Genomic DNA, 27,445 nt, shown 5'->3' with positions numbered 1-27,445 from the left:
CTAAGTGGGAGAACTTGCAAAATCGCAGGGTGTTCAAATACTTCTGTTCCTCACTGTACCTAAAGTACTTGCTTGTTGATCCTATTTTTAGGGTTAGGGTTGCTTCAGTGGACAACAAATGCTGTTTTCACTTCTCTGGCTCAAGCCCTGTAAAAACTTTGACTCATGACTGAGGGTTTTGACCATGAGGTGAGGAGTCATCCAACCACTAACCATCAACCTCCGGCCATGCTTTCCTCTGCAGATGCACTCTGGCTTTAGTGAGTGTTAATCCGGCTATGAGGAAGCATTCAAATGTTGTGAGTCGTGGATTCTAGGAATCAGGAGGCCTTTATGGAGCTGACAAGAAGGCTGAAAGAAAGACAAAGAAAGGGGAACAAAGATGACAGGAGGTATTCATATGCATCTCTCAAGCAGAGTGAATCCATTAGTATGTTTGTTTCCTTTCAACTGGGTCACTGAACTGAAGAAGAAAGGCCGTTCAGTGTTGAACTGGTGTGTGTGCGCAAGCGCTTCAGGGTATTTTTGCGCATGCACCCGCGTTTGTGCATGAGTGTGACTTGCTGAGAGAGGATACTTGCAGGGTGGACAGTGTTTGCCTTTGAAAGCATGAGTATGCATGATTGGACAAGAGGTGACGCAAGCTTGGGCACACACACTAGCGTTCTTCTATCACACTGTTGTTTGACCAGCACTATGCGTGTGCCCTCTTGCTTAAAATAATGCTCCCTGTAAAACAGTAAATTATTTGATTTCATAAGTGACTATCTTAGAAACTGCTGCTTCTCTCTGTTTCTGATTTGACTGATGTTTAATCTTCCTTCCTTCAGGCTGAATTTATAATGCCCTTAATTTTACACACAAGATTTTCTTGATTAGAAATGTTTAGTCTGTTTCCCACTCAATTTTTTTTAAATGTCTTCTTTATGGCAATAGTGATTATATAGGATTGTGATTGTCTGTATGCATCTGTAGGTGTGTGTGTGTGTGTGTGTAAGCAGAGTTTGTAGTAGGTTACAGGATGTGTCTTGTCAGAACCTGTAGTATTGAGCAGTGGGAATCCAACTCTAACTATGAGAAGTGACAGAGAGCTCAGGATTTTCCCATGACTATCCATAACTCCAGCAGCGTCTATTATGTCCAGACCATGGTAACCTCTTTTGTCTCTGTGACAGATGCAGGAGCTGGAGCAGAGGGTGATGGAGGCTGACAGGCGAGCTGAAAGTGCTGAAAAACAGGTAGTGAGGAAGGTTCCATTCTTCTGTCCACAGCTTGTAAAATATTAAAGGATAATTAGACTTTGTTGCAGCTTGGGATTTGCGTAGTTATAGGCATCATTTCTGCTGGGATTCGGGATCTGTCACTGCTGAAAAATATCCCAACAGTACAGGGAACACAATTAGTGAGGCAGCCATGCAGCTGTAAACAACTTTCCAGGTTAGCAAACTAATTTGCAGTGGTGGAAGAAGTCCTTAGATTGTTTACCTAAGTAAAAGTAACAATACAACAGTGTAGAAATACTCTGTTACAAGTAAAAGTCCTTTATTCAAAACTTTACTTAAGTAAATGTACTAAAGTATTAGCATCAAAACATACTTAAAGTACTAAAAGTATGAAGAATGGCATGTTTAACATTACCGTATATAATATAATCGGATTATCATTACTGACACATTATTATGTGCGTCACATTTAATGTTGAAGCTGGTAAAGGTGGAACTAATGTTAACTACCTTATATGCAGTTTGAAGTAGTCAACTGCTGAGCAGTTTATGAATCTCCCATCAGGGATCAATAAAGCCTTATACCCCCTGATTCAGAAAAGCAAGTAAAGTTATCAAATAAATATAGTGGAGTAAAAAGTACAAGATTTGCCTCTAAAATGTAGTTTAGTCAAAGCATGAAGTAACAGAAAATAAAAACACTAAACTAAAGTACAGATACTTCAAACTGTACTTAAGTACAGTACTTGAGTAAATGTACATTGTTACTTTTCACCACTGAAAACAGGCACCCACATGTAAAAACATTAATTATGTTCCATCACTGCTAATTAAAAAACAAGAGTGAACATCCTGGTTCAACATTGACCTACCAAACCTACTGTGTTTGTGCTCTTACACAATATAGTAGTGGAGGAAGTGTTATTACACTTCAGGTGTCATTCCCTGTCAGGTGTTACTCCCAAATAAATTGGTTTAGATAGTAGGGTTAAATTTCCTCTCATCTTATGGCTAATTTTTTGTGCCTTTTTTTGAGTCCCAACCACTAATTAGGACTCAACCTTTGATGGGGCCTAAAAAGAGATATTTACCTCGTACATATCACACGTAACCCCTGTTGCTGTTGGGTTTAATCACGGATTTGTTGTCATTACTAACTTATCCAGGTATTTTCTGAAAGGTGGTAATTTAATGTGCCCTTTCTTTAAAAACCAGAAATACCTGAAGGCTTAGAAAGCTTTTTATTTCTTCTCATCACAGTTTCCACAATATATATCCTCTGCGCTTCCTTCTTGACTTTGTCTGGTGCCCATCAAAACTAAATGAATCAAATCTAAACTGTGGTTTGACTGTGCTTGTGCGTTCACTCCTCTAATTATGCATTTCAGATTCATGTCATGGAAGAAAAGCTCAAGTCTGCAAACATACAAACCAGTGATTCAGAGAGCTTGCTGCACAGACAGTATCATGACCTGACTGATCAGGTTCAAGAAAAGGATGTGGTGATAAAGAGTTTAGAGATGCAGCTGGAAAAACAGGTATGGATGGATCCGTCAGATAAAGAATATGAATGTCCATTTATGTTCATGAAATCTAGTTTGAAATAATCCACAAACCTTCTTTTCCTTCCCTCTAGATCTTAATCAGAGCCCAGGAGGCAAAAATGATTGAGGAGAAGGCTGCCAAGATTAAAGACTGGGTCACCTTTAAGCTTAGAGAGGTGAGCTCAGTCATGTATAGATACACCCCAGACTGAAGGCAGAGCATCTGGGGAAACCCTCATCCTGCTGAGTGACATTATCTGTGGAAACAAGAGATGCTTATAATTTCAAGTGCATTATCTGCAGCTTTTTTTACACTTAAGTTTTATCCACAGTCAAAGATAGAATTTTTAAGGGCTGAATGACGAAACCTATACATCTTAAACAGTTATTCACTTGAAATTTCAAATAATAATATCAGCTTTAACATCAGGTTAAAACATATTACTTCAGAATCGCATTATGGAATTGTTTTCACTGTAACAGCTGTATATGGCTGCTAAATATGTTTTAAGGCACTGTATATGTGAATTGTTGCAGATGGAGCAAGAGAACCAGCAGCTGAAAATTACCAACCTGAAGCAGACAGAGCAAATAATGCTGCTGCAGGACAAACTGCAATGTGAGTACTGCTGCAGGTGCTTAGGACACAGCACTATACTAACATGCTGCCATACAAAGGCAGGAAGCATTTCCTACAGAGATGCTGGAATCTTCTGAAAAGGATGAGTAGGTCAACCTCATCATCAGTGGTAGGTACTAACCATTGCAGACTGGGAACACCCAACAAGACCTGCAGTCTGGGAGATGCTCGGACTCGGTTGTCAGCCATCACGGTCTGGTACTTGACAGTCGCTCTAATCCTTACGTTTCCCTGTTTTTCTGCTTCCAACACAACTTTGGAACTGAATCTTGCTGCCTAATATACCCCACACACTGACAGGTGCTACTGTAACGAGATAATCAGTGTTATTCACTTCACCTGTCAGTGGTCATAATGTTATGGCTGATCAGTGTAAAATAATGAATTTATGATTTAATACTTTTAAATATGTTAGTTAGTGGTAGTCTAACTACACCAAACCACGTGAGTTCCACTAGAATCGCTTAGTCACTGAGATCTGCAAAGCTATGACAGTACTGCTGACAGTATTCTGCTTAACGTGTAGATGTGTGGGGAATGGGTGCAAGCTCCACTGACAAAGAGACTGACTTGTTGTCTTTCTCCTCCAGCTCTCTTAGACAAACCTGTATCCTCAGGATCCTCTGCCACCTCCCCTCTAATGGATACCCACCTGGTGCCCAGCAGCCCGCTATTTCCTCCCAGCTGCCCCGGCACACCACCTGCCCAAGATGACAGCTGGAGACAGACAGGTCTTCGTGGGGCCACCTCAAATGCAAAGATCTTGCTAACAGGTGTGCTACCCTCAATTCTTATGGTCTCATAATGGGTGCAAGCTTCTGAAGTAATGTTGTTTAATTTAAGCCGAGTTGATCATGATGGGAACAGAACCTGTAATGTTGGACAGGATGGTAGGTTTACCAAAATCCAATCTGCAGCCATTATTTCCAAAACCTTGTTCTGTTCAGTCTTGATTATAGTGGAATTTGTTATGGTGGCTAGTAATTTTTGCAGTTATTTTATTATTTTCCACATTTTACCTTTTTATTTAAGAATAGCAGTAGTAGGTAGTATGTATGTAGGCTTTCTCAAGTGTTATTAATCTGTCCACTCTCAGATGTGAAAAGGCCTCCTGAACAGGTCAGTAAAGAGATTTGCCCTGGAGATCTTGCAGCCCATGATGCTGTCTCTCAGGGTCGGAGCAGGGAGGGTCCCGGCAGCCCTGCTTCCATCAGCGGACCAGAGCTCCCAGTGGGGTGCTCAGATAGAGACAACTCTTCTGATGAGCTCAACAACAGGTTCCGCTCTCAGTGCCTTCACTCATCGTCATCCTCTTCATCTTCGTCCTCTGCTTACGAGATGGCCCATAGGCCAAGCTTCCCAGACTCACTCATCAGAATAACACCCAAAAGCCCGCTGCTGTCACGCTCCCCCTCCACCAAGAACCCCTTTCCCAATCCTCTCGAGCTTCTGGTTCACCAGTCGGGAATCAGCATGACATTACCCAAAGTACGAACTCCACTCACCCCCAGAGACAGCATCCAGCTGGTCAAGAAGCACTACAGTCAGCCACAGCCCAGTCTGGACAGACTTCACAACCTCAGCGTTAACATAGACATCATGACGCCGTCCTCCAACTCCTCCACCCTCAAGAGCACTTGCACGACCACCTCGCCCTTCTCACAGGTGGTGGAAGAAACAGACATTGATGATGGGCTTTCTGACAGCATGGACGGGGTGGTGGAGGGCCCGGGAGCAGAGGACTTATCCCAGAATGGGGTTTCCTTTGTAGGGCTCAAAGAGGAGCTGGAGCAGTTGGATCCAGAAGTTCTTAAGCCACCAACTCCTCCTTTACACCGCTTCCCTTCATGGGTATGAGAGATGGTGGTTGTTTTATTTTATGCTGTTAAAATCTAATCTGTAAACATAAGCAATTTAATTAGACCCGTTATTGTTTCAGTTACTGCCCAAAGCTCAGGACTCATAAAAACCATTAAAAATTAAAGGAATAGCTTGATTTTTTTGGAAATACATTTATTTGCCTTTAGCAGAGGTGTCAATGTGTAGATCAGCACCGCTCCGCGTACGGTAAATGTGATACTACCACAAGCAGCTCAGCATGACAGATAAACACAGCTGTCCTCACTCTGTCCAAAATGAACATAATCCCCCCACCAGCACCTCTAAAACTCAGTAAATTGAACACTCTCATACAGCCAAGAGAGTGGGATTGACCGTTTCATCTGACTCGCAGCAGGAAAGCAAATAATCATACTTTTAAAAATGTCAAACTGTTCCTTTAAAGATTTATTTGTCAGATGTCTTGATGACAAAATGTTGTACTTTCTAAAAGTGTTTTTAATATAGTAATGAAAGTGTAAGTGAAGAGGAATATTCCTGGCTGTGCTGATCTCTGCAGGAGAGTCGGATCTACGCTGTGGCTAAGTCAGGAATGAGAGTGTCAGAGGCCAATCCTGGAGCCAGAGGCCCTGGACGAGGTGAGCCCCCCCCAACTGGAAGTAACAAACTAGTTGTACTGGCAACAGTGAACTGAGGAAGATGGAGAAAAAGCAGATTCTCATGTGTAAAACTGTGTCTGACCCTGTGTGTGTGTGTGTGTGTGCTCCTGCATCTGAATGTGTGTCATGAGCTTGGGTGGTGTGATACATGAGCCAGAACTGTGAAGTAACTTGTTATTGGTTTGGATCTGTCATTGCTGCCTTTAATATCACTTCCTGTGGCTTGAGGCTCCACACACCTGTGCAGGTGTGGGCTCCTCTTCAGGAGGCAATTGTTAGGTTATTTCTTAGTTAGATAGGTATGGATTAGAGATCTGTTGTCTATGAATGTTTAGTGCAGACAGGGTGACTAGCTTGGGCTGTTAACTATTCAGCCTGCAGGCACGTCAAGGATACAGGAAAACTGCTGTTAGTGTCAACTGTAATGCTAGTCTTAATATTTGTCTTAATGTGTAAGGTTATGTCCAATTGTTTAGATACACACCACGAAAACAACAGTCACGCACCTTGACTTTGCCTCATGTTTTGGCTAAACTTTGGCAGGCTGGGGGTTTGGAAGATCTCTGGACTGGAAGTGTGGATTCTTGCCTGTGACTTTTTGAATAAACCAGCACGGATATATTTTTTATATACTCAAGTGGTCTGAGTCGTCCCTCTGAGTTCCTGGTTTGAAAGAACCGGATGAGGCTTTATAATGGTTTTTAGCCTTTACTACTCAGACCCTGACTTCCCTCTCTTTTTTTTTTTTTAAGGAAGAGCAGAGGAGAAGGGAGGTTTAGAGGAGCAGAGGGAGAGGCTGCTTTTTAATCAGCAGTGATGAAAGGATGTGATCAGGGTGTAATTACTGCTGTTTTCTGTCCTGACATCATCCATTTTGCCAGGATGCAGACAGTGAGGTTTGACAGCTCTCTGACTATTGAATTTCCTGACTGCCAGGTACATGTAGTTGACTGCCAAATGGTTGTTGTGGATTAAGTCATAGCTTGCTCATCTTATTCAGCTCCCTCTAAGGTGCATCTGCTGTTGGAACATTTTCATCTCCTGCAACATAAATGGAAGAGGAATACTTTGTTTTATCCAAAGAGCATGGTTTTTCACCAGCAGTTACTTAATCATCTCCTGCAACATAAATGGAAGAGGTTTTTCACCAGCAGTTACTTAGCAGCTATAGCGTTGTTTGAGTGAAATTAAAGTGGATTCAACTTTAGGTTTCACATGTCCTGCTCTATATTAAGATTTAGGATGATAATTATATTTCCACAAGAAGGATTGATCTCTTTAAAAATTCCACATCAATGAAATGTCCATGCAGATTCTCAGTCATCCAGGTCATCGTAAGCTGAAAAATCAACTGGACTAGGTTTTTAGGTCAAAGACGTTTCACCTCTCATCCAAGAGGCTTCATCAGTTCTGACTGACTGGCATTGAGTCGGAGATATTTAATGTTTGCATCTGTGTGTTGCAGGGTTTAACTTACCCCAGTATACAACGGCAGGTCCGTTCACCCAGCTGACCTATAAGAATATTAATGTGCCAGTTTACACAACACTGAAAGGGGTAAGTGAAATGTTCTTTATTACTAAGTTGCTTGGTCAGTGTTTTACTTTTGATGTAGCTTCGATTAGGTGGTGTTTTACGTTACCAGACTCTTTCACTTGTTTGTTTTAGAAAGCCACTCAAATCAGCAGTGTACCTCTGCCTGATGATGACTCTGGTTCCGAGGATGACAGCAGCTCTCTGGCCAGTCTGCGGACGTCCATCCTGAGTCCGGACAGGAAGAGCAGCGTCCCTGGGAGCCCACGTGCTGCCAAGAGAGGTGCGAACTGCAGGTTACATTGCATACAGAATAGTGAAAACCATACGCCTCTAAACTGGCATCATCTCAGGGATCTGAAAAAACTGCCTTGCTTTAATGTAAATTTAAAGAAATCATGAAATTTGGATCGAGTCAGATGCAAATAAGGAGCATTTCTTCATTGTATTCAAACACATAAACATAACTAACCAGATTTTACCAAAGTAAAAATGTCTTTAAAGAAAAACATTCATCCTGGAACATGTTCACACAGTAAAACTATGCCAAGGGGAAAACTGGAGAACAAGATGGTTTTCTGGAGGTAAATTTTTCATCATTTTGAATCAGTGTTTGCTGTTTATGCAAAGATTTTACGCAGCAACAAGAGAGTCCAGAATGATATATGGTGCTGTAGAAAGTATGAGGATACATTGGAGACCATTAACTGAAGAAGAAGAAGTAGATGATGCAGTTAAAGGGAAAGCAAAGTACAACAGTCAGTGGCTACATTCAATATTCAACACTGAATCTCTTTTTCTGCATTTCTTGATGTTACTTTTTGTGTTTGATTTTCTGTCTTCCCAGGTGTGTCCATGTCCTCTATCAGCTCAGAGAGTGACTATGCCATTCCTCCTGACGCCTACTCCCTGGACTGTGATTATTCTGAACCAGAACACAAAGTCCAGCGAACCTCCTCCTACTCCTGTGAAAGCACTGGGCCTGTGAGTGAAGTCCTCTTTGGGCTGTATGACTGAAAATAATCAACCAGTTTAAATCCACATATTTCTACAGACAAAATGCCAAGTCTGTAGGATGTGGTCTGATATAGTATTGTGCCTTTTTTTTGTGAAATGTAGACACTACACATAGTGAGATGTGTTAAATATTTCCCTGTGTTGTTTGTGTCTGCAGGAGATGTTGGAGAAGTCTGGGTACCTGCTGAAGATGGGCAGTCAGGTGAAAGCCTGGAAACGTCGCTGGTTCATACTGAGAAATGGAGAGATTCTCTACTACAAATCTCCTGTGAGTGTTTCTCACTGTGAGCCTGCCTGCCTGCTTCCTTTACGCATTGCACAAATATTGCTAAATGTTGTGTGTTTTTGGTGCGGGTTGGCTGTAGCTAAAGGCACACGTACCATATTCCCACATCGTCACACTACAGACTACATTTATGATCATTACAGCTGCAAAGTTTCTGATTAGATTTTTTTGTATAGCTTTGGACAGAAATGAAGTTTTTTTTTGTGTGTCTGTGTGTGTTTTCAGAGTGATGTGATCAGGAAACCTCAGGGTCACATTGAGCTCAACTCAACCTGCTGTATAGTACGTGGAGAAGGTGCACAGACATTTCAAGTAAGTGGAAAACGTTTTTGTAATCCTAATAGTGCCTCAGCATGTCATAAAAACACTGAAAGATATTAAAATACTATGATTCACACTGCACACTATGACCAGTTACAAATGGCAGCTCTTTTTTTTTAATAGATTTGAAAGTTAGAAAATAAAATTAAATAGAAAAACAGTTGTGAGAGCATACATGTAGCTACAGACACAGCACTCTTATAGCGCTGCATCACAGTAGAGCTTTACTGCTGCATACCAGAGAAGCAGCTTAAGATGACATCAGGTATACCATAGGACTGGAATGTTTTTCTGGCTCCTCGAAAACTGATTCTGATCTCCTCCAACATGATGCTATCTCAGTCGGCTTGGCTTAGCATTTTTCTCATATTTCTGCCTTTTGTCTAATCAGTTGATTACAGAGAAGAAGACCCTCTATCTGACCGCTGATTCACCCAACATCCTGGAGGAGTGGATCAGGGTTCTGCAGAACATACTCAAAGTCCAGGCCAGCAGCCAGGTTACCATGGAGACCACCGCTAAGCCCACCGTGACAGGCTGGCTCACAAAGGTCAGAGGCCAGAAGTAACGTTATGTTAATAATCTTCAAATCTTAAAGTCATAGTTGGACATTTTGGGGAATACGTCTGTTAGCTTTCTTGCCAATAGTTGGATAAGAAGACTGACTCATGTCTGTAAGCCCAATATATCAAGGAGATGGTTAGCTTATTTTACCTTAGCAGAAAGACCAGAAATAAGTGGAAACACTTAGCATTTTAAACATGAGATGATCCATCTAATTCAATTATGTACTGTATAAAGTGTGAAAACTACAATTTGCACATTTAAGATGGGTATGTGCTGAGTTATGTCTTACCAGGCACACAGTGGAAATTCCAGGAAGTCACTGCACCTTACAAAGAAGTACTCTTGTACATGCCATACAAATTCAGACTTTATCTCTGTATGTATTGGTTTTGTATTTGCTAAACTGAGGTAGCTTTGAGCTGATATATCATTGTTTTTCATCTCCATTTCTGGTCCCTATTCCCATTGCATAGCCGTAAGAGGTGTAGGTTTACCTGGCTTTCTCCCTGAAGAGGATGCCAGAAATAACTCCCTTTCAAGCATAACATCCTCTTCCGGACAGATACAGAGGTGTCTGTCACTTGGGTGGGGGGGTGTTGGTTGGGGAATTTGGCAGAGCACTCTTAAGGCAGATCCTTGAAAACCAACTTCACGTTAGGACATCACTTCAAGACCAGAACTGCTGGAATGCTACTGTACGGAGCTCCTTCCCCTTTCCCCCTCCCTGCCTTTCCTGAGCTGAGGCCTGCCTGCTGGTAACGTTCAGACACGTCACATCTGACAGGTTTGTGTGACGGGTCTCTGACAGCTGACTGACAGCCTTAAGCAACCTCACCATCCCCCAGTCCGCTTCCTGCGAGTCACCTTTGATCTGCTGGTTATGATGTGATCACAGTTCAGACAGCCTCTCAGCACAGTTAACCCTGGTGACTCCCATTTGAGGGATGCACAGCTGGTTTTGTGTTGAAGGCATCTTCCAGTGACATCGTTGCTCCATTTGTATTTGTAAAACTCTGAAAATGGTCAGTTTCAGAATGCGACTTGTAGTTATCATGCATGTCTGGAATCTCTTTGCTCTAGAAACAAACAAAAAAGCCCTGTTTGAATTTTTAAATTATTATTGAAGTCGCAGAAGTTGCTGTTGGATAATTTGCACTCCCACACTGCTAGTCAACTCCAGGGACATCTGTTGGTCAGATGTAGAAGTTAAACTCTTTAGTCTGAGTTTCAAAGACCTCAAAATATATAGTCTCATATTACTACTGTTCTGACAAATACTCAGATAGAGTTGGAAATCGTCCTGAAACCTTTCTCGTGCTTTTTCTACCGTTGGCTCTCTGTTTCAGGTCAAACATGGACACTCGAAGTTGGTGTGGTGTTCGTTGGTTGGAAAAGTCTTCTATTATCGTAACAAAGAAGACAAGGTTTGCATGACAAGGCTTTCCTTATTCTTAGCATGCCTTCACGTGTTTTTAATGTTGTTTTTTGTTAGCTATTATTAAGAGATCTCAAAAAAGCATTGGCATTTACATATCGGCTGTCCTAATCTGCACAGAATAGTAGGCCTTTGACAAATAAATGATGCTCCAGGTGTGTCTAACTGTTGTTTGTATGTACTCATGTCAGTTTAGTGTGTTTCTTTTATTAAGCATATGTTTATCTTACGTGTTTCAGTTGCCTCTGGGTCAGCTGCAGATGAGGGAGGCAAAGGTACAGGAGGTGGATCGCTCCTGTGATTCAGATGAAGACTATGAAGCAGGTAGCCGAGGTTTCCTCTCCTCCCACTGCACCTTAGTGGTCCAGCCCAAAGACCAGAGCCCTACGTATCTGCTCATCGGCACCAAGCAGGAGAAGGTATTGGAACAGAAGATGAACTGTTGTTTATTTTCAGATATAGGTTCAGACTGTTTTTTAAAATTCTTTTCTGCTTGTATATTAATGAGTAGTCTTTATTCCCCACAGGACACATGGTTGTATCACCTGACTGTGGCAGCAGGCAGCAGCGCAGCCTTCAAGGTGGGAACCGAGTACGAACAGCTCGTTGGTAAACTCCTTGATGTAGAAGGAGACCCAGGTGAGAAATCCATGTCCTACAGCAAAGACACTTCACAATTTTTTAAAAAAAGTTTCTGCTTAAGATATGAGGGAAAATTAAGATAACACAAAAAATTAAGAAAGTAATTTAGATTTATTACAAGTAAATGTACAGAAAACTGAACAGCCTTTTAAGATGGCATATTCCTTGTTGACAACACTGGAGAAATAATAACACATACAGTCCAGATGCACTGACTGGAAAGCTTAAGGCTTGAAAACCAAATGGATCAAAATTTCCTTAGTAGCATGCTACATGTTATTTTGCTCCACCGTGTCTTAAAGCCTTAATCCACATTGCAGACTGTTTACGACTGGAACACTGTGTGAGTTTTTGTCAGCTGTTGGGTCATTACAGTTTTGAAACTTAATATCTTTGTCTGTGTGTGCATGTGTTTGCGTGTGTGTTTCCCCTTTGCCCAGAATCTGCCTTGTGGAGGAGCGAGGCTTTGAGCTTCTGTAAAGAGGGTCTGCGCTCGCCTCTCACCACTCTGCCCTCTGAAGCTCTGCAGACAGAAGCTCTCAAGCTTTTCAAGGTCGGTCTCTCCACCTCTCACCCCTGTTTCTCTCGCTGTCTCTTCTGTTTCTTTTGGTTCATCCTACTTACTTTTGATTTTCCTCTTCCTTTCATCCCTTTCTCTGAATCCGTCTCTCTCTTTGTCTGCCTCCCTCCCAGTCCTGTTCAAGGCATCACCCATCTGACTCCATTTTGTTCCAATCATATCCCCCTCTTTATATCTGGCTATGTGTTCCTCTTCTCTTTCTTCCTGCCTTTAAACTGGATCAAAGCCTCAAGGACAAGGGGCCCAGCTCATTAAACATGTGGAAGAGAGATAATGGCCTTGATTATCTGCTCTGATTGAGGCTAAGCATTCCTCTGGTTTGGTGTGAAAGGAGCCCCCTTTATAAGAGGAGACACGGGAGGTGAGGGCCTTCAGAGAGTGACAGCAATGGATGTGAATGCCACGAGATGGGGGAGGAGAAATTGGGATTGGGGACCTTGTAGGAAGATGGCAGGTCTTTTTCCTCTCCCCCTCACCCTGCCTGACTCGCTCTTCACAGCCTCATCCTCTGCAGTAGGATTGATAGCTGAATGGACTGGCTCTCTCTTTGACCAGCCAGCCTTAAAAACAGTCTCAAACACACACAAAGCAACAGGATGAATGGAGGTGACACGCTTTCTATGCTCTACTTCATGTCTTTGAAGCATTAATGAATCTGACAAGACTGATGATGATCTGTTAAATTGGTTCTTTGTCTCCAGTCATCACAGTGAAACAGAACAAAATAATGATATTCACATTTCTTCCCTCATGCTGTGATATTTTTGTTGTTTTATATCTGACCTGAATATCGGCATCAGCCAGTGTTCTATTTATTTTGCTATTCATCCAGTGAAAATGTACAGCTACTACTATGTTTGGAGTTTTGCATGTGTGTGCGTGCCTCCACCTGCTGGTAGTTCAGTGGGATTAAATATCAGACTCTCCTCCTCTGCAGTCCTGTCAGCTCTTCATCAATGTGCTGCTTGAGTCTCCATCTGTCGATTACCACACCTCACTGGCCCAGAATGCTTTGCAAGTGTGCCTGACCCATCCAGAGCTGCAGAATGAAATGTACTGTCAGCTTATCAAACAGACCAACTGCCGGACGCTGCACAATTACTCCCTCACACAGGTCAGCCTGGTGCATGCTAAAGGCACAACAGAAACATGTTGAGAGTTTTATTTGCAAAATACAGTAGTAGTAGTTTTCAGTGGTCCTGTTATTAATGAGGAAGTTAATGTATGTCTCTCTCTTCCATCGCTTTCTGTAGTGCTGGCAGCTGTTGTCTCTGTGTGTTGCTCTGTTCCTTCCTCAACAACATTTCCTCTGGTACCTGAGACAGTACCTGCAACGCAACGCTGATCCAAGGTGAGCTCCCTCACACATGCTGCTGACCCCTGATTTGATTAAAATATGGTCAAAAGTAACTACAGCCTGCTTTAGGAAGTTTTTTTTGGTATTGTTCTCATCTATATGTCTCATTTTTTCCACACAGGAGTGAGGTGGGGCAGTATGCCGTGTACTGTCAGAGGTCAGTGGAGCGAACACTGCAGAACGGAGAGCGAGAGGCCAAACCTTCACGCATGGAGATTATCTCCATCCTGCTGAGGAACCCCTACCACCATTCGCTGCCATTCAGCATCCCAGTTCACTTCATGAACAACACCTATCAGGTAACACATAGCTACATCCTGTTTGCAGATGTCTCACTTCGACAGATTCAAACACGTTTCTGCTAAAGCTGCATCATTGACCTCATCTTGTCTATTAACAAGCAGATGAGCCAAACTAAAAACTCAAAGTACAAATCAAATACATTTTTTCCAGAGGCCACTTCACACGTGGTTATTTTTCTGGTGAGTTTGTTCATAATAAGTTATTTGATGCTATAAAAAGGGGGGTATTTCAGATGATTTGACAGCTTTGATTGATGGTCTGATATGTCACTGAGCTACTCAGTCGCTACTGCACATTTTCTGGTCGCGTAATGCCACGATGACTGTATTCATGATACTTTGGCTTCACTTTTGCATAGAGGAGGGAAGTGGTGACACATCGTCTCTCTTTATATACAGTATATATGTCCCTGTTCTGCAGCTGTACAGTAACATCACTCTTTGTCTTTTGTTTTCTCATGTACTGTAGGTGGTGGGTTTTGATGGCTCCACCACAGTGGAAGAGTTCCTCCACACACTCAACCAAAGGATTGGCATGAGGAAACCTCAGCTATCTGGGTTCGCCCTCTTCACTGATGATCCATCTGGCAAGGACCTGGAGCACTGCCTGCAGCCATCTGCCAAGGTAGGACTGAGTTTGTGAGCATAAAACACTCCACACAGCACTGAGGTCATTTGCTTTCTGTGGTGTATCCAGCCAAATCATTTGTCTCACGTTACCTAATAATTTAGAGGATCAGCAGTGAGTAGTTCAGGACAAATTTGACAAATTAGAGCTGTCCAAACTTTTTGTGAGTTTTTGATTTTCAGATGTAGCCATGTTCCCTTGTAATTTAATTCCACTCAATCAAGATAAAAGTACTGTAGTTCTTCCACTTCATTTTCATTATGGTTGCTGAAACCGTTCCAGAAGCCCATCAAAGACAGTAGTGAATGGTCTACATTTATAACTGTCTGGCTCATACAGTTGGGAACAGATCAGTCTTTGCCCCCTCCTGATGGAACCAAAAATAAGATAAAAGCTTCCATATGTTTAACTTGAGACTGATTGTATCTCTTATGCCAGATCTGTGATGTCATTTCCAAATGGGAACAGGCTTTAAAGGAGTTACATCCTGGGAAAAATGAGGGGACACGGATTGTTCGACTAACGTACAAGAGCAGGTAGGATTTCACTCACACACACACACTCACACATACTGTATCTTTGTTATGTAATATGTGTTCTGCCACTGTCAAATTGAAAGGAAGTGTGCCCAATCCTAGCAATTACCAGAAAAACACATTTCTTATGCATGTACAGACTCTGTTTCAGGTCTCAGTTGAAAGGAGAGACCGAGCGAGAGCGCCTCCTGCTGGCGTACCAGGTGAATGATGAAGTGGTGCAGGGTCACTTCCCTGTCAACAAAGAACTAGCACTTGAGGTGGCTGCTCTGATGGCACAGGTTTGTAAAGCTGAGGTCAAGATGCAATATAAATTGAAATGAAAGTTACTGATCTAAAAAGATTTGTGTTTTGAATTACACAAGCCTTGTATTGTCATTAACAATGCCGTAGTTTATTAATTAAATTGATGTTTCTAAGACTTCTTTGGGTTCTTCGATCTAGGTTGAACATGGTGATTTGGAGCGACCAGCTGCCTCTTCTCCTACAGGCTCTCTTCAGCCTAAATCTCAGCTGATTCTCCTGCAGGCCTTGGAGCGATTCTACCCTAAACGTTACAAACAGGACTGCAGCCCAGAGCAGCTTAGGTAAAACAAACACAACTGCTGCTGCTCAGATAAATACATCAGTTCCCATTTTTTACCTTGAACTGGAGAACGTGATGTTCTCATACTGATGCATTAACAGTATTTTGCAACACGTCTGACAAACACTATAATGGCACTTTGCCAAACACTGCTCTATGACTTTGTTCCTTCCAGACCAAACCAGTAGGAGCTTAATATTGTGAATTTGCTACAGATTTAACCAGCGTCTCTTTTCCTCTTGCAGAGGTCTTACCGAGTGTCTGGCCACCAAGTGGTCTATGCTACGTGGCTGCACTGCATCTGAGTGTGTGAGAATATACCTAACTGTGGCTCGGAAATGGCCCCTATTTGGAGCCAAACTCTTCAGTGCCAAGGTACAAAAATGTTTACACAGTTTGCTTCGCTCCTTGTTTAATGTTGTGCCTTTTGTGATAATCCTCTACTTAGTAAAAACAGGATTTGCTTCTTTTATCAGAAGTAAAAGTACACGTTTGATTTGTCTTGAACCCTGATGTAGCCATCCATCCTGCTTGTAAGCACAGGCCCGACCAGTTTCACACTTGGAGGAAGACCCAGTGAAGAGGCTGTAATGTTTACTAGTTTGGATTACACCCGTAACATGACCTTTCTTTGTTTCTCCTGTCCGCAGCCTGTCCCCCCTTCTCCTGTTGAGCAGAGCCAGGTGTGGCTGGCAATCAGTGAGGATGGACTGTGTGTACTGGACTACACAATGGTGAATTTCAAAATGCTTACTATGAACCATCTCTGTTCTGAGTTGTTGTATAAAACATGGAAAACGAATATGATGTAACATTTATTTGAACCGTATAATTTAAAACATTGCTTCTTTTTAACATTTACTTCAGTTTGAATGACTCCTTTTAACAACTGCAGAGCTCAGCTGGATATGCCACAGCTTTAAGTTTTACTGCCCCGCTGGTCTGGGATAATTTTTATTTTGTGGTGTTTCAAACACCAGAAATCCACAGGAAAATAAAGCCTCCAGTTTGACATCCCAGCCCCTGACAGACAGCAGTTCCACCATGTAAAAGAGGTTGAAGTGAGCTCTGTAATTTTCAGCAGCCAATGTTGATCCATCTCATTCTAGGCCTGGCAGGCTGTTTTTGCTCGTGTGCTCCCAGTAAGTCAGAGGAAAAAAAAAAACAAAGAGAAAATTCCAATAAGTCCCTGGAAATGATGTTATGCTTCTCCACACTCAATTTCCCCCTCAAAAAAGCAGAAACCAAAATGATTTCCCAAATGAATTCCAAGCTCTATTCTGGGATCAGCAATAATATCTGAACATGCTCCTTGTTTATATCCGTTTCACCGCACGTGTCACACTACTTTCATTTTTCAGCACATGCTGGTCACATACCCCTACCAGTCTGTGATTACCTTTGGCGGTTGCCGTGACGATTTTATGGTGGTGACGAGCCAGCAGAAGGAGCTGGGAGTTGGGAAGAAGAGCGTGGAGAAGCTGGTCTTTGCAATGGCTAAACCAAAGGTATGTGTGTCTCAGCACAGCTCCTCGGCGTGGGTGGTTTGTGGGTGTTCAAAAGCTCAGTCAGGTTTTCTGTTTGGCCCCACATGTGAGCTTGTCACCTGCCATTTGTTAGATGATCTAAAGCAGTGGTTACCAACCAGGGGGATAATTGTTCCTCAGTGCAATAGTTCTGCAAAGGATGTAGGATAACTGTGGATTAGTTGAACTAATTAGAAACAATTGAAAATATATGAAGTGCAATAAAAAGTACAATATTTGCAATATTAGCAACGTAGTGGTTAGCGCTGTCGCCTCACAGCAAGCAGGTTCCCGGTTCGAGCCCTGGCCAACCCAGGGCTCAAAGTCAGCTGAAATAGACTCCAGTCCACTCCACCCCCCACTCCCCCATTCAGGAATAAGCGGTATAGATAATGGGTGGATGGATGTAGTGGAGTCCAAACAGGAAGTAGCAGAAAACTACCTGAAAATTGAACTTAGGTACAGTACTTGAGTAGACCTATTTAGTTACTTTCCACCACTGCAGTATTGTAAAACTTATACCAATTCTATGAAAAAGGTATGAAGCATGAAACAACAGTGGGGAGAGATGTCCGTGGTTTTCTCACACTTGACTGATTGCACTTCTGTTTCTTCTTCTTATCAGGTTTGTGTCAAGCTCAGCTATATGGAAAGTTCTGATTGGCTATGATAGAGAAGCATGAGACTGCACGACAAACTTAACTCTCCACTCTCTTGGAGATTCTGTGTTGAATCGTTTATTCAGAGATTCCACCACACAGGTCAGGTGGTGTTGATGAGCCTCTGATTTTATCTGTGGGGGTAGAGCATCAGCAGCTGATGTGTAAAGGAAAGGGATGGACACGTGTTCACGGTGTTGAAGTGCTGTGAGGGAGCTGTGAAGATAAGAGAGGGACCGGACCCCTGACTTATCCATATTCACCTGTTTGGGCACAGCTGAGAGCTAGTGGAGAAAACAGGTTGTTTCTGTGGTGCTTTAACACAGAGTCCTGTTACTACTGTAGGTAAAGCTACACCGGGTCTCCAGCTCCCCACAGTGTTATGAAACACAGTGTTAAAGCCAGCTCTGGTCTACCCTGTTTGTTTCCTCCTTTCAGATACTGGAGCTGACTCTGCTCATGGCCAGCTACATTAACCACTGGAACCCCAGCCAGCCGTCGGCCTCACACCAGCCCCTCAGCCACTGGGACATGGAAGGCAGCCACTTCCCCTTGATGAACTACACCACCAAGGGCCCCACACTACTGTGAACTGTGCAAATAAGAACAACAAAGACTGTTGGGAAGTTTGATGACAGCAGTCACCTTTAGTCCACATCCATCTGGACTGTTATATCCTTACAGAACAGATACTAGGAGGATATTTTTTAAGTGTCTTCTGAAGATTTAAATTTAGAAACACTAAGTTCAGTCTTGAACGTCTGTGTGTACAACAAAAGAGTGTTTCAACTCTGCTTAAATTAGATGTAAGATCATGTTCTCAATCATTACTGCCTGGCATGTGGCTCAAATCCTCTGAGGTACTGTGTAACAAGAACCAATATGATCTGCGATGCCACAGATCCATAGGTTTTTGTGTTTTTATTTAGTATAATACATATCTAATATTACTGTAATGTAGGGCCGCAAGTAACACTTACCTTTATCAATCTGATCATTATGTTTTCATTTAATCTATCAATCCTTTGGTGCATAAAACGTCTGAATACAATAGTAATAAAACATCCTTGCCTCTTATTTTTGAGGCTTAAGGACGAAGTGAGAGTCAAAACAAGCTCAGGCAGTATCCTCTCCTCTTCTCGTCTGTAAACATGAGGCCTGAAGATGGCAGCATGGGCTGGGGGGGGTTAATACACCAGGGTGAAAACACTTAATTTATTTGAATTTGTGCTAAACCTAGTTAATGCAGCTTTAAATTTTCATGATTGAATTGGTGGGCCCAGTGAAGTTTTGGCATTTCTTTAATACCTCGATAGATCACTAGTTCATTTTGTGTTCATTGACTAATCACTTAATCACTACCTTAATACAATTGGGTTTTTTTGTTATAAAACAGGAGGTAGGGCTCCTTATTCCCAAAGTAATTAAGGTCAAATTTAATGTTTTTAGTGAAAAGGTCAGTGTCCTATTAATGTAACATTACTGGCAAGCAATAAGACAATGGGATAGAAAAGGTATAAAACTGTGATATACTTTACAGTATGTTTAATGCATCTGTGAAATTTTAGCTGTTTTTCTGTTCATTTCTCATGATTCCCTAATGAGTAAGTCGGGTCTTTTAATAACCAGCTGCCTAACAAAGACGAGAGGACAATTAAAAACAAAGTGCTACCAAAATATCTTAATGACTTGAACTGTTTTGGATCAAACCACTGTCTTGCTCGTGTCCTTATGAGTTATTTATTTTTTTCCATGATTTTTTAGCTTTTGCTTAAAAGATGTTTTTCACAACTGTCACCTAGAAGTACAGTTTTCTTTATGTAGCAGAGTAATTTAAGGTATGTTTTGTTTGCTGAAACTGTATTAAAATGAGTTACAAAAGTCTTTATGATGTCGCCTGTATGTGTGTGTAGTAAAAGAAATATGGTACAGTCTTGTTAGATTGCTTCATTTATTGTTTTATCTCTTCTTTTCCTTATTTTAATTGCATATTCCAGAATAGACTTTCATTCATCAGCAACAGAGTAGGTGATTCTGTTACAAGCAAAAATCCAGCATTCAAAATACAGAAGTAATATAAGTAAACGTAGACATTAGGCAGAACTGCCCCTATATTATCATGTTACAGGAATACAGTTACTGAAGCTTTAACACATAAGCAGCTGGTCATGGCGGTGCTCATTTCAGCTACTTTACAGTTATTTCATTTATATGCAACACATTTTATTTTTTTAAATTCATGTTTCACTGTTAACACAGCACTTTCCAACCCTGCAGTAACCCTTATTCTAATGTAGCTAAACTCATATCAAAAGCATGCTGTCAAAAGAAGACATACAGTCAATGTCTAACACATTCAGTGACACACATCACGTTAGGCTTCTTCTATTTACTCAAAAGCATGAGTTCAGCATTAAATGTGGCCAGATCAGAGGGGGGGAGGGAGGGAGGGGGGGGGCTACGTTAATTCATTGCACATTAGCCTAGCCTAATTTAGTCTGTTAGCACTCGGAGATATGTCGCTGCTGCTCCAGCTTCCCGAAGAAAACTGAGCCGACTGTGGTAAAAGATACAACCGATTGCACATAGCAGGAAGCAGACAGGTTGGTCGGCAGCATGAGGTTGCACTGCCACATGAGAGCCCCATTTACAGCGAGCTAAACGCAGGAAGCTTCTAACAGCCCGTCTCATTTTGTTTTAGCATCGATTAGCCATCTACTAGCCGTTCACGAAGATTCAGAAGCTGCCAGCTACTGCTCGCCGTAAAATGACAACCAAAAAGCCGCGGAGCATGATCCGGGAGGCCTCTCATCAGATCATTGCCGGTGGATCCGCGGGTAAGTCCAACAGCTGTTTCACTGCAGCTGTTTCTAAAGACTAAGTTAGACCACGCAACAGTTTTCAGAGCATGCATGCTGCTAAATGTGTGTAACCAAATGGGTTAACCAGTTACCCCCACAACGTGGCGCCTTCCCAGTGCCTGTCCCTCAAACCGGGAAAAAATGTTTGTGGTTATAATCGGACATGCGTAGCTAATTGCACCAGAATAAATTGTCTACCGCGGAAGGTCTTTGGCTCACCTAACCAAAGATTATACATATGTTACCAAGATAGTACTCACCCCTCTCACATACGGGGTCGCTTCTGAACATGGACCCAGCTGTCTCTGTATGGTTTGTGTTTTTGAACGCGTCAGATAACTGTGTCTATTCACACAACTGAGTGTATATTTGACCTGTCCAGGGCTGTACCCCGCCTCTCACCCAGTGTCAGCTGGGATAGGCTACAGCTCCCCCGACTCTGTTCAAGAATAAGCGGCATAGATGATGGATGGATGGAGTGCGTATTTACCTGTGTTCCACACTCCAGCCCAGCAGGTGGCGGTAATGCACCTTAAGATGGCTTGCAAGCCGTCAATAAACGCCATAAGAAAAAGAAGCAGAAGAAGTTTACCTGTAGCGTACATGGAGGGTGTAAGGCACAGAGGGTTAGGGGTTCTAATATATTCACTAGGGCGTTGGTGTTGTTGTAATATTGCTGTCGGCCACCGGTGGCAGCACTGAGCACACAGTAGCACTCAGATCAGTCAGAGAAAAAGAAACTGCCGCCATATGGTTTGGACCTGAGCTGCTGACGTAAAACTCACCTGGGATTAATTTTGTTTTAATTTCAATTGTCTCATACGCCGTCAAAGGCTTTTCTATCATTTGGTGAGTTTGTATTTTCAATATTCTTCCTCCAGCGACTTTTGTGACAGACTGAAAAGTAATAATTGGCAAAGGTAATAGTTGTGCTAGCTTAACCTTAATACGCCAGCTAAATGTTTTTTGACGTTATTTTTGATATATTGGTTTTACTGACAAGCCTTCGGGTGTATATGTTAAAAAAAAACTTTCTAACTAATGAATTTAGATAAACATTTGTGTAAGCCGCAATAGTGCAAACAAGCAAACAGTGTGGTGTCTGAAGACGACTTTTGTTCTATAGCTTATAGCATATGGTGTCCGAACCCAACATTATTTCTAAACTTCTGTCCAACCCCCCTGAGCCCGCGGTTACCCGGGTTCCATTCGGTTTCGGTTCGAGTATCCACACTCAACCAATTATGCAGCAAAGAGTAAGTTAATAACGAATTCGTCGGGCTTCATTTCCCCAAATGTACACATGTAGCAGTTATAGGCAGCTCCTCATACAGGGACTCCAGTTGTAAACCCCTCTCTTAAATGAAATGTAAAAAAATGTGGCTTTTTTTTTTTTTAACACCTGTCTAGATGGAGACTGACTCCAGGCAGAAAACACACTGTGCCTAAACAGGAAGTGGACAGAAGTGAACCCTCTTGGTCTGCTTTATTCTGTTAACCTTTGCTCCTCCAATAAACCCTTCATGAACGTGATAAAGTTGTTTTAAAGTGGTATTGATTCAAGTGTATGGTCGTTTTGTCGGACAGCTTGTTGTGCTGTTGAACTTTACCTTGTCATACAGAGAGATGTTTCTTTCAAGTCTTTGCTAGCATTGCCTGTCAGTTTAACATAAACCAGTTCAACAGCAACACAAACTGCAGCCTACATAATGGTCACAAAATTAAATCTGCATCTCTGTAAAACTGGTTCAACATAACCTGAACATTATCACCTTCATGAAAGGAGGATTTATTAGTTTGTAATAAACTGCCAGCTGAGTGTGTTCCCCCAGTGTAGTCTGCATTACTACCATAATCTTAAGACAAATGATGACTCAGTACACAATACCAAGCGAGAAAAGGATTTTGCCACAATTCACTTGTCTCATTTTAAATATCAGCATGTCACACATGTTGTAATGCACAGGTAAATTACCTGCAGAGTGAGGTGTAGGCAGTGTACTGAAAATATGTGTGGGTGCATTATTTTATCTTGTGTTTTATTGTTATGTTTACCTTGTGTCCATCCCATATAAAAACTTGGTTTCAGTGTATTAACCATGCACTGCCAACTGTACAAGGGTGTTGATTGCATGTGAACACAACTAGTAAATTCTCCTTTATGTAAAACTCCTGTCCTCCTTGCAACATACGAACACATTGAACAAAATAAACTTTAAGTCTATATTTCTAAAATGCAGGAGTGTTCATTTTGCTTGTTGGATATAGGGCACATAGGCATTTTGGACACGTAGCTTGTTGAAGACTGCTGTTGTCATAGGTTCTGCAGGTGCTGGGAGGTCACTGGTTTGAGCTTTTGCACTGGTAGTCATAGCAAATAATTTACCCTTCAAAAATGGCTACTGTGAAATTTTATCCCAGTCCTAAGATAAACTGACCAACGGTTCAGGATTGTGGTTGTGTGTTAATTTGTGGAGTGAATGTGATACAAGAAAGGGCTGAGAAGAAGTGCTGCTGCTCAGTGAAAGCCCTTTGAATTTATATTTTGTAATAAACCTACAAAATCATTCTGGTAACGGTTTCTTCTAGTTTGTCTTCTAAAAGCCTCTTAATGCTGTTGTGACAGTTGTGACAGCACTGCATCTTTTGTCGTCCTTGGTTCAAGGGCTGCTTCATACAGCATGTTATTGTTGCTGCAGTTCATGTGGTCACTGATAGAACCACTAGTATACAGCCAGTAGAAACGTTTATGACCCCAGTACTAAAGTGTCAGTTTGTCTTTCATGCTTTTGGTTAGTGGTGTAATATATTTACGACTCCCAACAAGTCATACAGTGTAAAACATTTCTAAGCAGACAGTTTTTGAATTATGTTCCAGATGTTTTACAGCCAAATGGTTGCTGCCCCGTGGCTCTAAATGTCCAATTTTTACCTCATTCTCTCCAACAGTTTGCTCACTTACAAAGCTCTTCTTGAGAAGGGACCAGTGGTGGTTGACAATAAGCAGCGTGTTCTGGGCCTTTACAGTTGTTCGTGCATGAGCAGGAGGCAGAAATAAGAGATAATGGGCTGAAAATCTAACTTTTAGACCCAGGGTTTGGCAGCTCAGTTGTGAATTACACAGCGGCAAGGATAATGACCATCTTAATGCTGTTCTCACAAACAGTGAGCTAATTATGGAGTGCTTGGGGATGTCTCAGGTGATGTTTTGTTTAGGAGTAATATGGTGTCATGTCTGTCATCGCTGCTTGTCAGTCACTGTTTACAAGCCCCCTGGGTCTTACAACCTGCTGCCCTGAACCCATGTCCAGCAGCTGAGGGGCTCTTGTCTGTCCTCACCAAGGATGATGGGAGTGTGCAGGAGATGGGGCTTTTACTCTTTTCACCTCCACTTTGAATGTTTAGAGGAAGGAAAGAGAAGCAGAGAATTCATTTTTGTGTAACCTGGTCATAAAGCTTAAAGCTGTGTAAACTGACTTCTCCCTCTAATTTTCAGCATCTATTAAGTGACCAATCATTTTTTTATGGAAAATGGTGAAACAATGTCAAATATCTGGAAATTCCAGTGAGAAACTTTTCTTTTTCATGTATCATTGCAAGACATATATTTGGATTTTTATTTTTATTTTTTTTTTAGCTCTTGTTCAGACAAAACAGTGCATCAGGTCTCAATACTGTGATCGACATTTCTTGATTATTTTTTGAAGCTTCACAGACTTGACAATTAAATGATGAATTAATCTGCTGGTTTATTGATCATTTATTGCAGCCCATATGTTCTTACCGGCGTATTTCCAATAAGTCGAAATTCCATATGCAGTAATTAATAAAGCAGCCTCTTCATTGTATTCTGTAAGGCAGTTTGGCCCTATGATGAAATTCATATTAGAACAGTCATTCCCATTTTGTCCACAAGGGGGTGGTAGTTGCACGCTGTAGCTCTTCTCGTGGTAAAGGGACATTACAAGTTTTTAGCGGCTAGACTTCAGTCATAGCTTGAATACAGGGACAGATGTGTGTGTGCTCTGCAGCATAGGCAGCTACCAAGTATTTTTGTGTTGGTTTGAAACAAATACACCAGGACATTTTCTTATATTAGGTGAAAAAGGTGGTTAACAAATAGAAGTAAGAGTTAAAAAATTAAATGAGTAGTAAACTTAAAAAAAAGTGAAACTGGAGTCACGTTCTCTGTAATGTCTCCTCTAAGTCCTTTGTTAGTTCCCTGTTTCCCTGCTAGATGTTTTTTTTTTTTTACCTCCATGAGTAAATCGATCCCTCTCCAGCAAATGGACTGGAACGACATGAGACAGACGGCCCGGGTGTGATTACTGCAGCACCCCCTCAGCCTGTCAGAGCCTCGGTCAGCCTCGTCCCACCGGCTTTAAACAGCGGACCTGAAATCAGTCGGGAAAGAACAAATAAAGCCACTTAGTCTAAATGAAGGAGAGGAAGAAAAGAGGACAGGAGGAAATCAAATAAATGAAGTCAAAGTGTGTGCGCGCAATGATAGAGACCATCACTTAGCAGTGAGTGTGCTTTTTTTAATCTGCTAGATTCCCGAGTGGCTCACCAATCACAGCCGAATTAGGCCTAATATTTATTTCCAGAAACAATTGTACGTGTTTCAGTGGGGCTTTGATTGAACTCCCGGCGGACATGTTGTAGACAGATGTTTAGATGACCTCATGTTTGAAGTAATGTTGATTCTGGATGGGGTGCTGCTTGGCCTGCTCCTCAAAATCAGCTCCCATCTCTCTCTCTCTCTTTTGTCTCAGTCTAGGAAGTCAGGCGTCCCTCATATTTAGTCTTCAGTCGTATTTAATGTGCTTTGGCTGGCGTTAAAAAGCGCCCATTTACATTTTTGTTCCATCTTTGACAGACAGATGTCCGTGCGTGGGAGTCTTGAACGGCTGGGTTAAAATGAGCCGTGGCAGTGCTGAAGGATGGCTACTTAACCGGACACATCTGTCACTTGTTCTCACAGCGAGGCCAGGATTTACCATCAAGGTCTGACAAACCTGCGCATTAGGAAACTTGATCGGTTATTATTAGTTCTCTTACTGGGTGATAATCAGTTTATTGATGGACTTCAGCGAATCTCTCCTGTTGCTTTAAGAATAACCTGCATCCTGCAGGGTGTAGGCTTCTCATTTAATATAGAACAACACAGCAAATAGTCATTAAATAAACGATTTATTGTCTCTGATCGCTGAATGTGAGTGATCAGATGTTGTATAAGAGATTAGCTGATGAACGTGAACAGGCGTCGAGTCTCATTGCAGCCTGGTTAATGTCTAGAGTCTCCAAATAAACATGAACCACAAATTAACCAGCACTAAAAGGCTGATGACAAAATAACGAGGGCTCTAACACAATATGTGGCGTTGGTTTAGAGATTTTAAATCAGACATGATTCAAATTATTAGGCCGGAAATATTCGTCCTTTTGTGAAAGATCGCAAATCCGTAACACCTCCCCGGGGAGACGTGTCACGTGGCTCCGTGCGTTATAACCAGACAGTCACGTTGTGACAGCAACATGCCCGTGAAGACGTTCAGTCATCCAGGTCGGATAAAGTCAGACAAGAAGCTGCTGCTGCAGGATAAATGAGCGATGAGCATTGCTGTGCAGCTCCCGAGTTTTATTTTAGAATTGCACAAATACGCATCACAGGCCTATTTTATTTTATTTTATTTTAAAAATCCGTTGCAGGAAACTGCAGGCCTCCTTGATTTATCCATTACACCTACATTTAATCTTGCAGCACAATGAAAAACATGCATGAGAATGTTTTCTGACCATGTTTGCTGCCTCAGCTGTGCGTACAGGTGAAGCCTCTTGGAGAATCATCGGGGTTTGACAAGCTCTGTCTCTAAGTCTGGACGTAGCAAATCAAAGACAGAGGGAACTGAATCCCAAGGCTTTGGAGCCGAATTATCTAAAACACGCCTGAAAACTGAAATTAACTCCTTTGGCTTTATTTGTTAGGCATGTGAAATGTTTGGCCAAGACAAAATCGAGCCATGTTGAGAATCGGAACAGAAAAGAAAGCGTGTGTCACGGTGCACAGAGGACTTGTGATGTGATGCGTGAGGCCCAGCCGCGCTCCCGACGTTATTTTAATGATGGGATTTAGGGGCACGGTTCATTGGTGCAGTTTGGGAGGACCGGGTGAGAGGACAGCCAGCCATGACAGAACGCGCAATTACCGGACTGCACATCCTGGAGCTGGCACGGGCGCGTGCACTGCAGTGACTTGTGAATCAGCTGTTATGAGTTTGTGGTGACACACTCCTGCACCCTTAATGACGTGATTGCATTACTGTTTAGCATATAATGTTACTTTATCGCGTCCATTATTACATTAGATGTCTTTAAAAAGCTTATTTACCTGCCAATGTTCATTAAATCTTTGATTTTAATTCAGTAATAGTTGGGTCTGTTGTAATATTTAAATATTTTTTTCCACAAACACTGATGCTTTTCAGGTCATTTACATTAAAACATATGAACATATGACCTGCTAACTGGGTGGAAACTCTTAAAAGGCTGTGATATTGATGGATCATTCAGCAGGGTTAGATGGTTTCAGCAGCCCACGCTCCTACTGATCATTCAGTGGCCTATCTACACCAATGGTTTAAAACAGGGAGTCTAAGTGATCCCTGCAAACAATTAGACAGTTTGCATAAATAACTTACACA

The 27,445-nt window shown here is 42.0% G+C and overlaps 2 protein-coding genes across 8 annotated transcripts in view; both read left to right on the top strand.

Moving 5' to 3' along the window:
- plekhh1 (pleckstrin homology domain containing, family H (with MyTH4 domain) member 1) overlaps positions 1 to 19,737 on the top strand; it is a 181,879-nt gene extending 162,142 nt beyond the window's left edge. Inside the window, exons 5-32 of the mRNA XM_020607996.1 lie at positions 1,176 to 1,238; positions 2,612 to 2,761; positions 2,860 to 2,943; positions 3,305 to 3,386; positions 3,998 to 4,180; positions 4,504 to 5,258; positions 5,806 to 5,884; positions 7,371 to 7,462; positions 7,574 to 7,721; positions 8,286 to 8,422; positions 8,613 to 8,723; positions 8,967 to 9,053; positions 9,454 to 9,612; positions 10,976 to 11,053; positions 11,304 to 11,483; positions 11,592 to 11,703; positions 12,147 to 12,259; positions 13,224 to 13,400; positions 13,540 to 13,637; positions 13,765 to 13,942; positions 14,415 to 14,570; positions 15,012 to 15,109; positions 15,249 to 15,390; positions 15,554 to 15,696; positions 15,941 to 16,070; positions 16,346 to 16,429; positions 17,057 to 17,203; positions 18,319 to 19,737. Coding sequence (XP_020463652.1) covers positions 1,176 to 1,238; positions 2,612 to 2,761; positions 2,860 to 2,943; positions 3,305 to 3,386; positions 3,998 to 4,180; positions 4,504 to 5,258; positions 5,806 to 5,884; positions 7,371 to 7,462; positions 7,574 to 7,721; positions 8,286 to 8,422; positions 8,613 to 8,723; positions 8,967 to 9,053; positions 9,454 to 9,612; positions 10,976 to 11,053; positions 11,304 to 11,483; positions 11,592 to 11,703; positions 12,147 to 12,259; positions 13,224 to 13,400; positions 13,540 to 13,637; positions 13,765 to 13,942; positions 14,415 to 14,570; positions 15,012 to 15,109; positions 15,249 to 15,390; positions 15,554 to 15,696; positions 15,941 to 16,070; positions 16,346 to 16,429; positions 17,057 to 17,203; positions 18,319 to 18,471 — 4,119 coding nt within the window. The 3' untranslated portion in view covers positions 18,472 to 19,737. The remainder of the gene's footprint in view (positions 1 to 1,175; positions 1,239 to 2,611; positions 2,762 to 2,859; positions 2,944 to 3,304; positions 3,387 to 3,997; positions 4,181 to 4,503; positions 5,259 to 5,805; positions 5,885 to 7,370; positions 7,463 to 7,573; positions 7,722 to 8,285; positions 8,423 to 8,612; positions 8,724 to 8,966; positions 9,054 to 9,453; positions 9,613 to 10,975; positions 11,054 to 11,303; positions 11,484 to 11,591; positions 11,704 to 12,146; positions 12,260 to 13,223; positions 13,401 to 13,539; positions 13,638 to 13,764; positions 13,943 to 14,414; positions 14,571 to 15,011; positions 15,110 to 15,248; positions 15,391 to 15,553; positions 15,697 to 15,940; positions 16,071 to 16,345; positions 16,430 to 17,056; positions 17,204 to 18,318) is intronic.
- A 616-nt stretch (positions 19,738 to 20,353) lies between these two features.
- slc25a21 (solute carrier family 25 member 21) overlaps positions 20,354 to 27,445 on the top strand; it is a 129,261-nt gene continuing 122,169 nt past the window's right edge. For 5 of the 7 annotated variants that reach the window (XM_020608008.1, XM_020608007.1, XM_020608011.1 and 2 more), the window contains exons 1-2: positions 20,354 to 20,483; positions 20,582 to 20,717. In XM_020608008.1, coding sequence (XP_020463664.1) covers positions 20,648 to 20,717 — 70 coding nt within the window. In that variant the 5' untranslated portion in view covers positions 20,354 to 20,483; positions 20,582 to 20,647. Of the gene's footprint in view, positions 20,484 to 20,581; positions 20,718 to 21,605; positions 21,662 to 27,445 lie in introns of those variants that run through there. The other 2 variants (XM_020608013.1, XM_020608014.1) reach the window with 2 other exon arrangements.

Source organism: Monopterus albus, unplaced genomic scaffold, assembly GCF_001952655.1.
Source record: "Monopterus albus unplaced genomic scaffold, M_albus_1.0 scaffold90.1, whole genome shotgun sequence".
Lineage (NCBI taxonomy): Eukaryota > Metazoa > Chordata > Actinopteri > Synbranchiformes > Synbranchidae > Monopterus > Monopterus albus.
The sequence above is the reverse complement of the archived record's forward strand: the minus strand, read 5'-3'. Positions and strand labels throughout refer to the sequence as shown.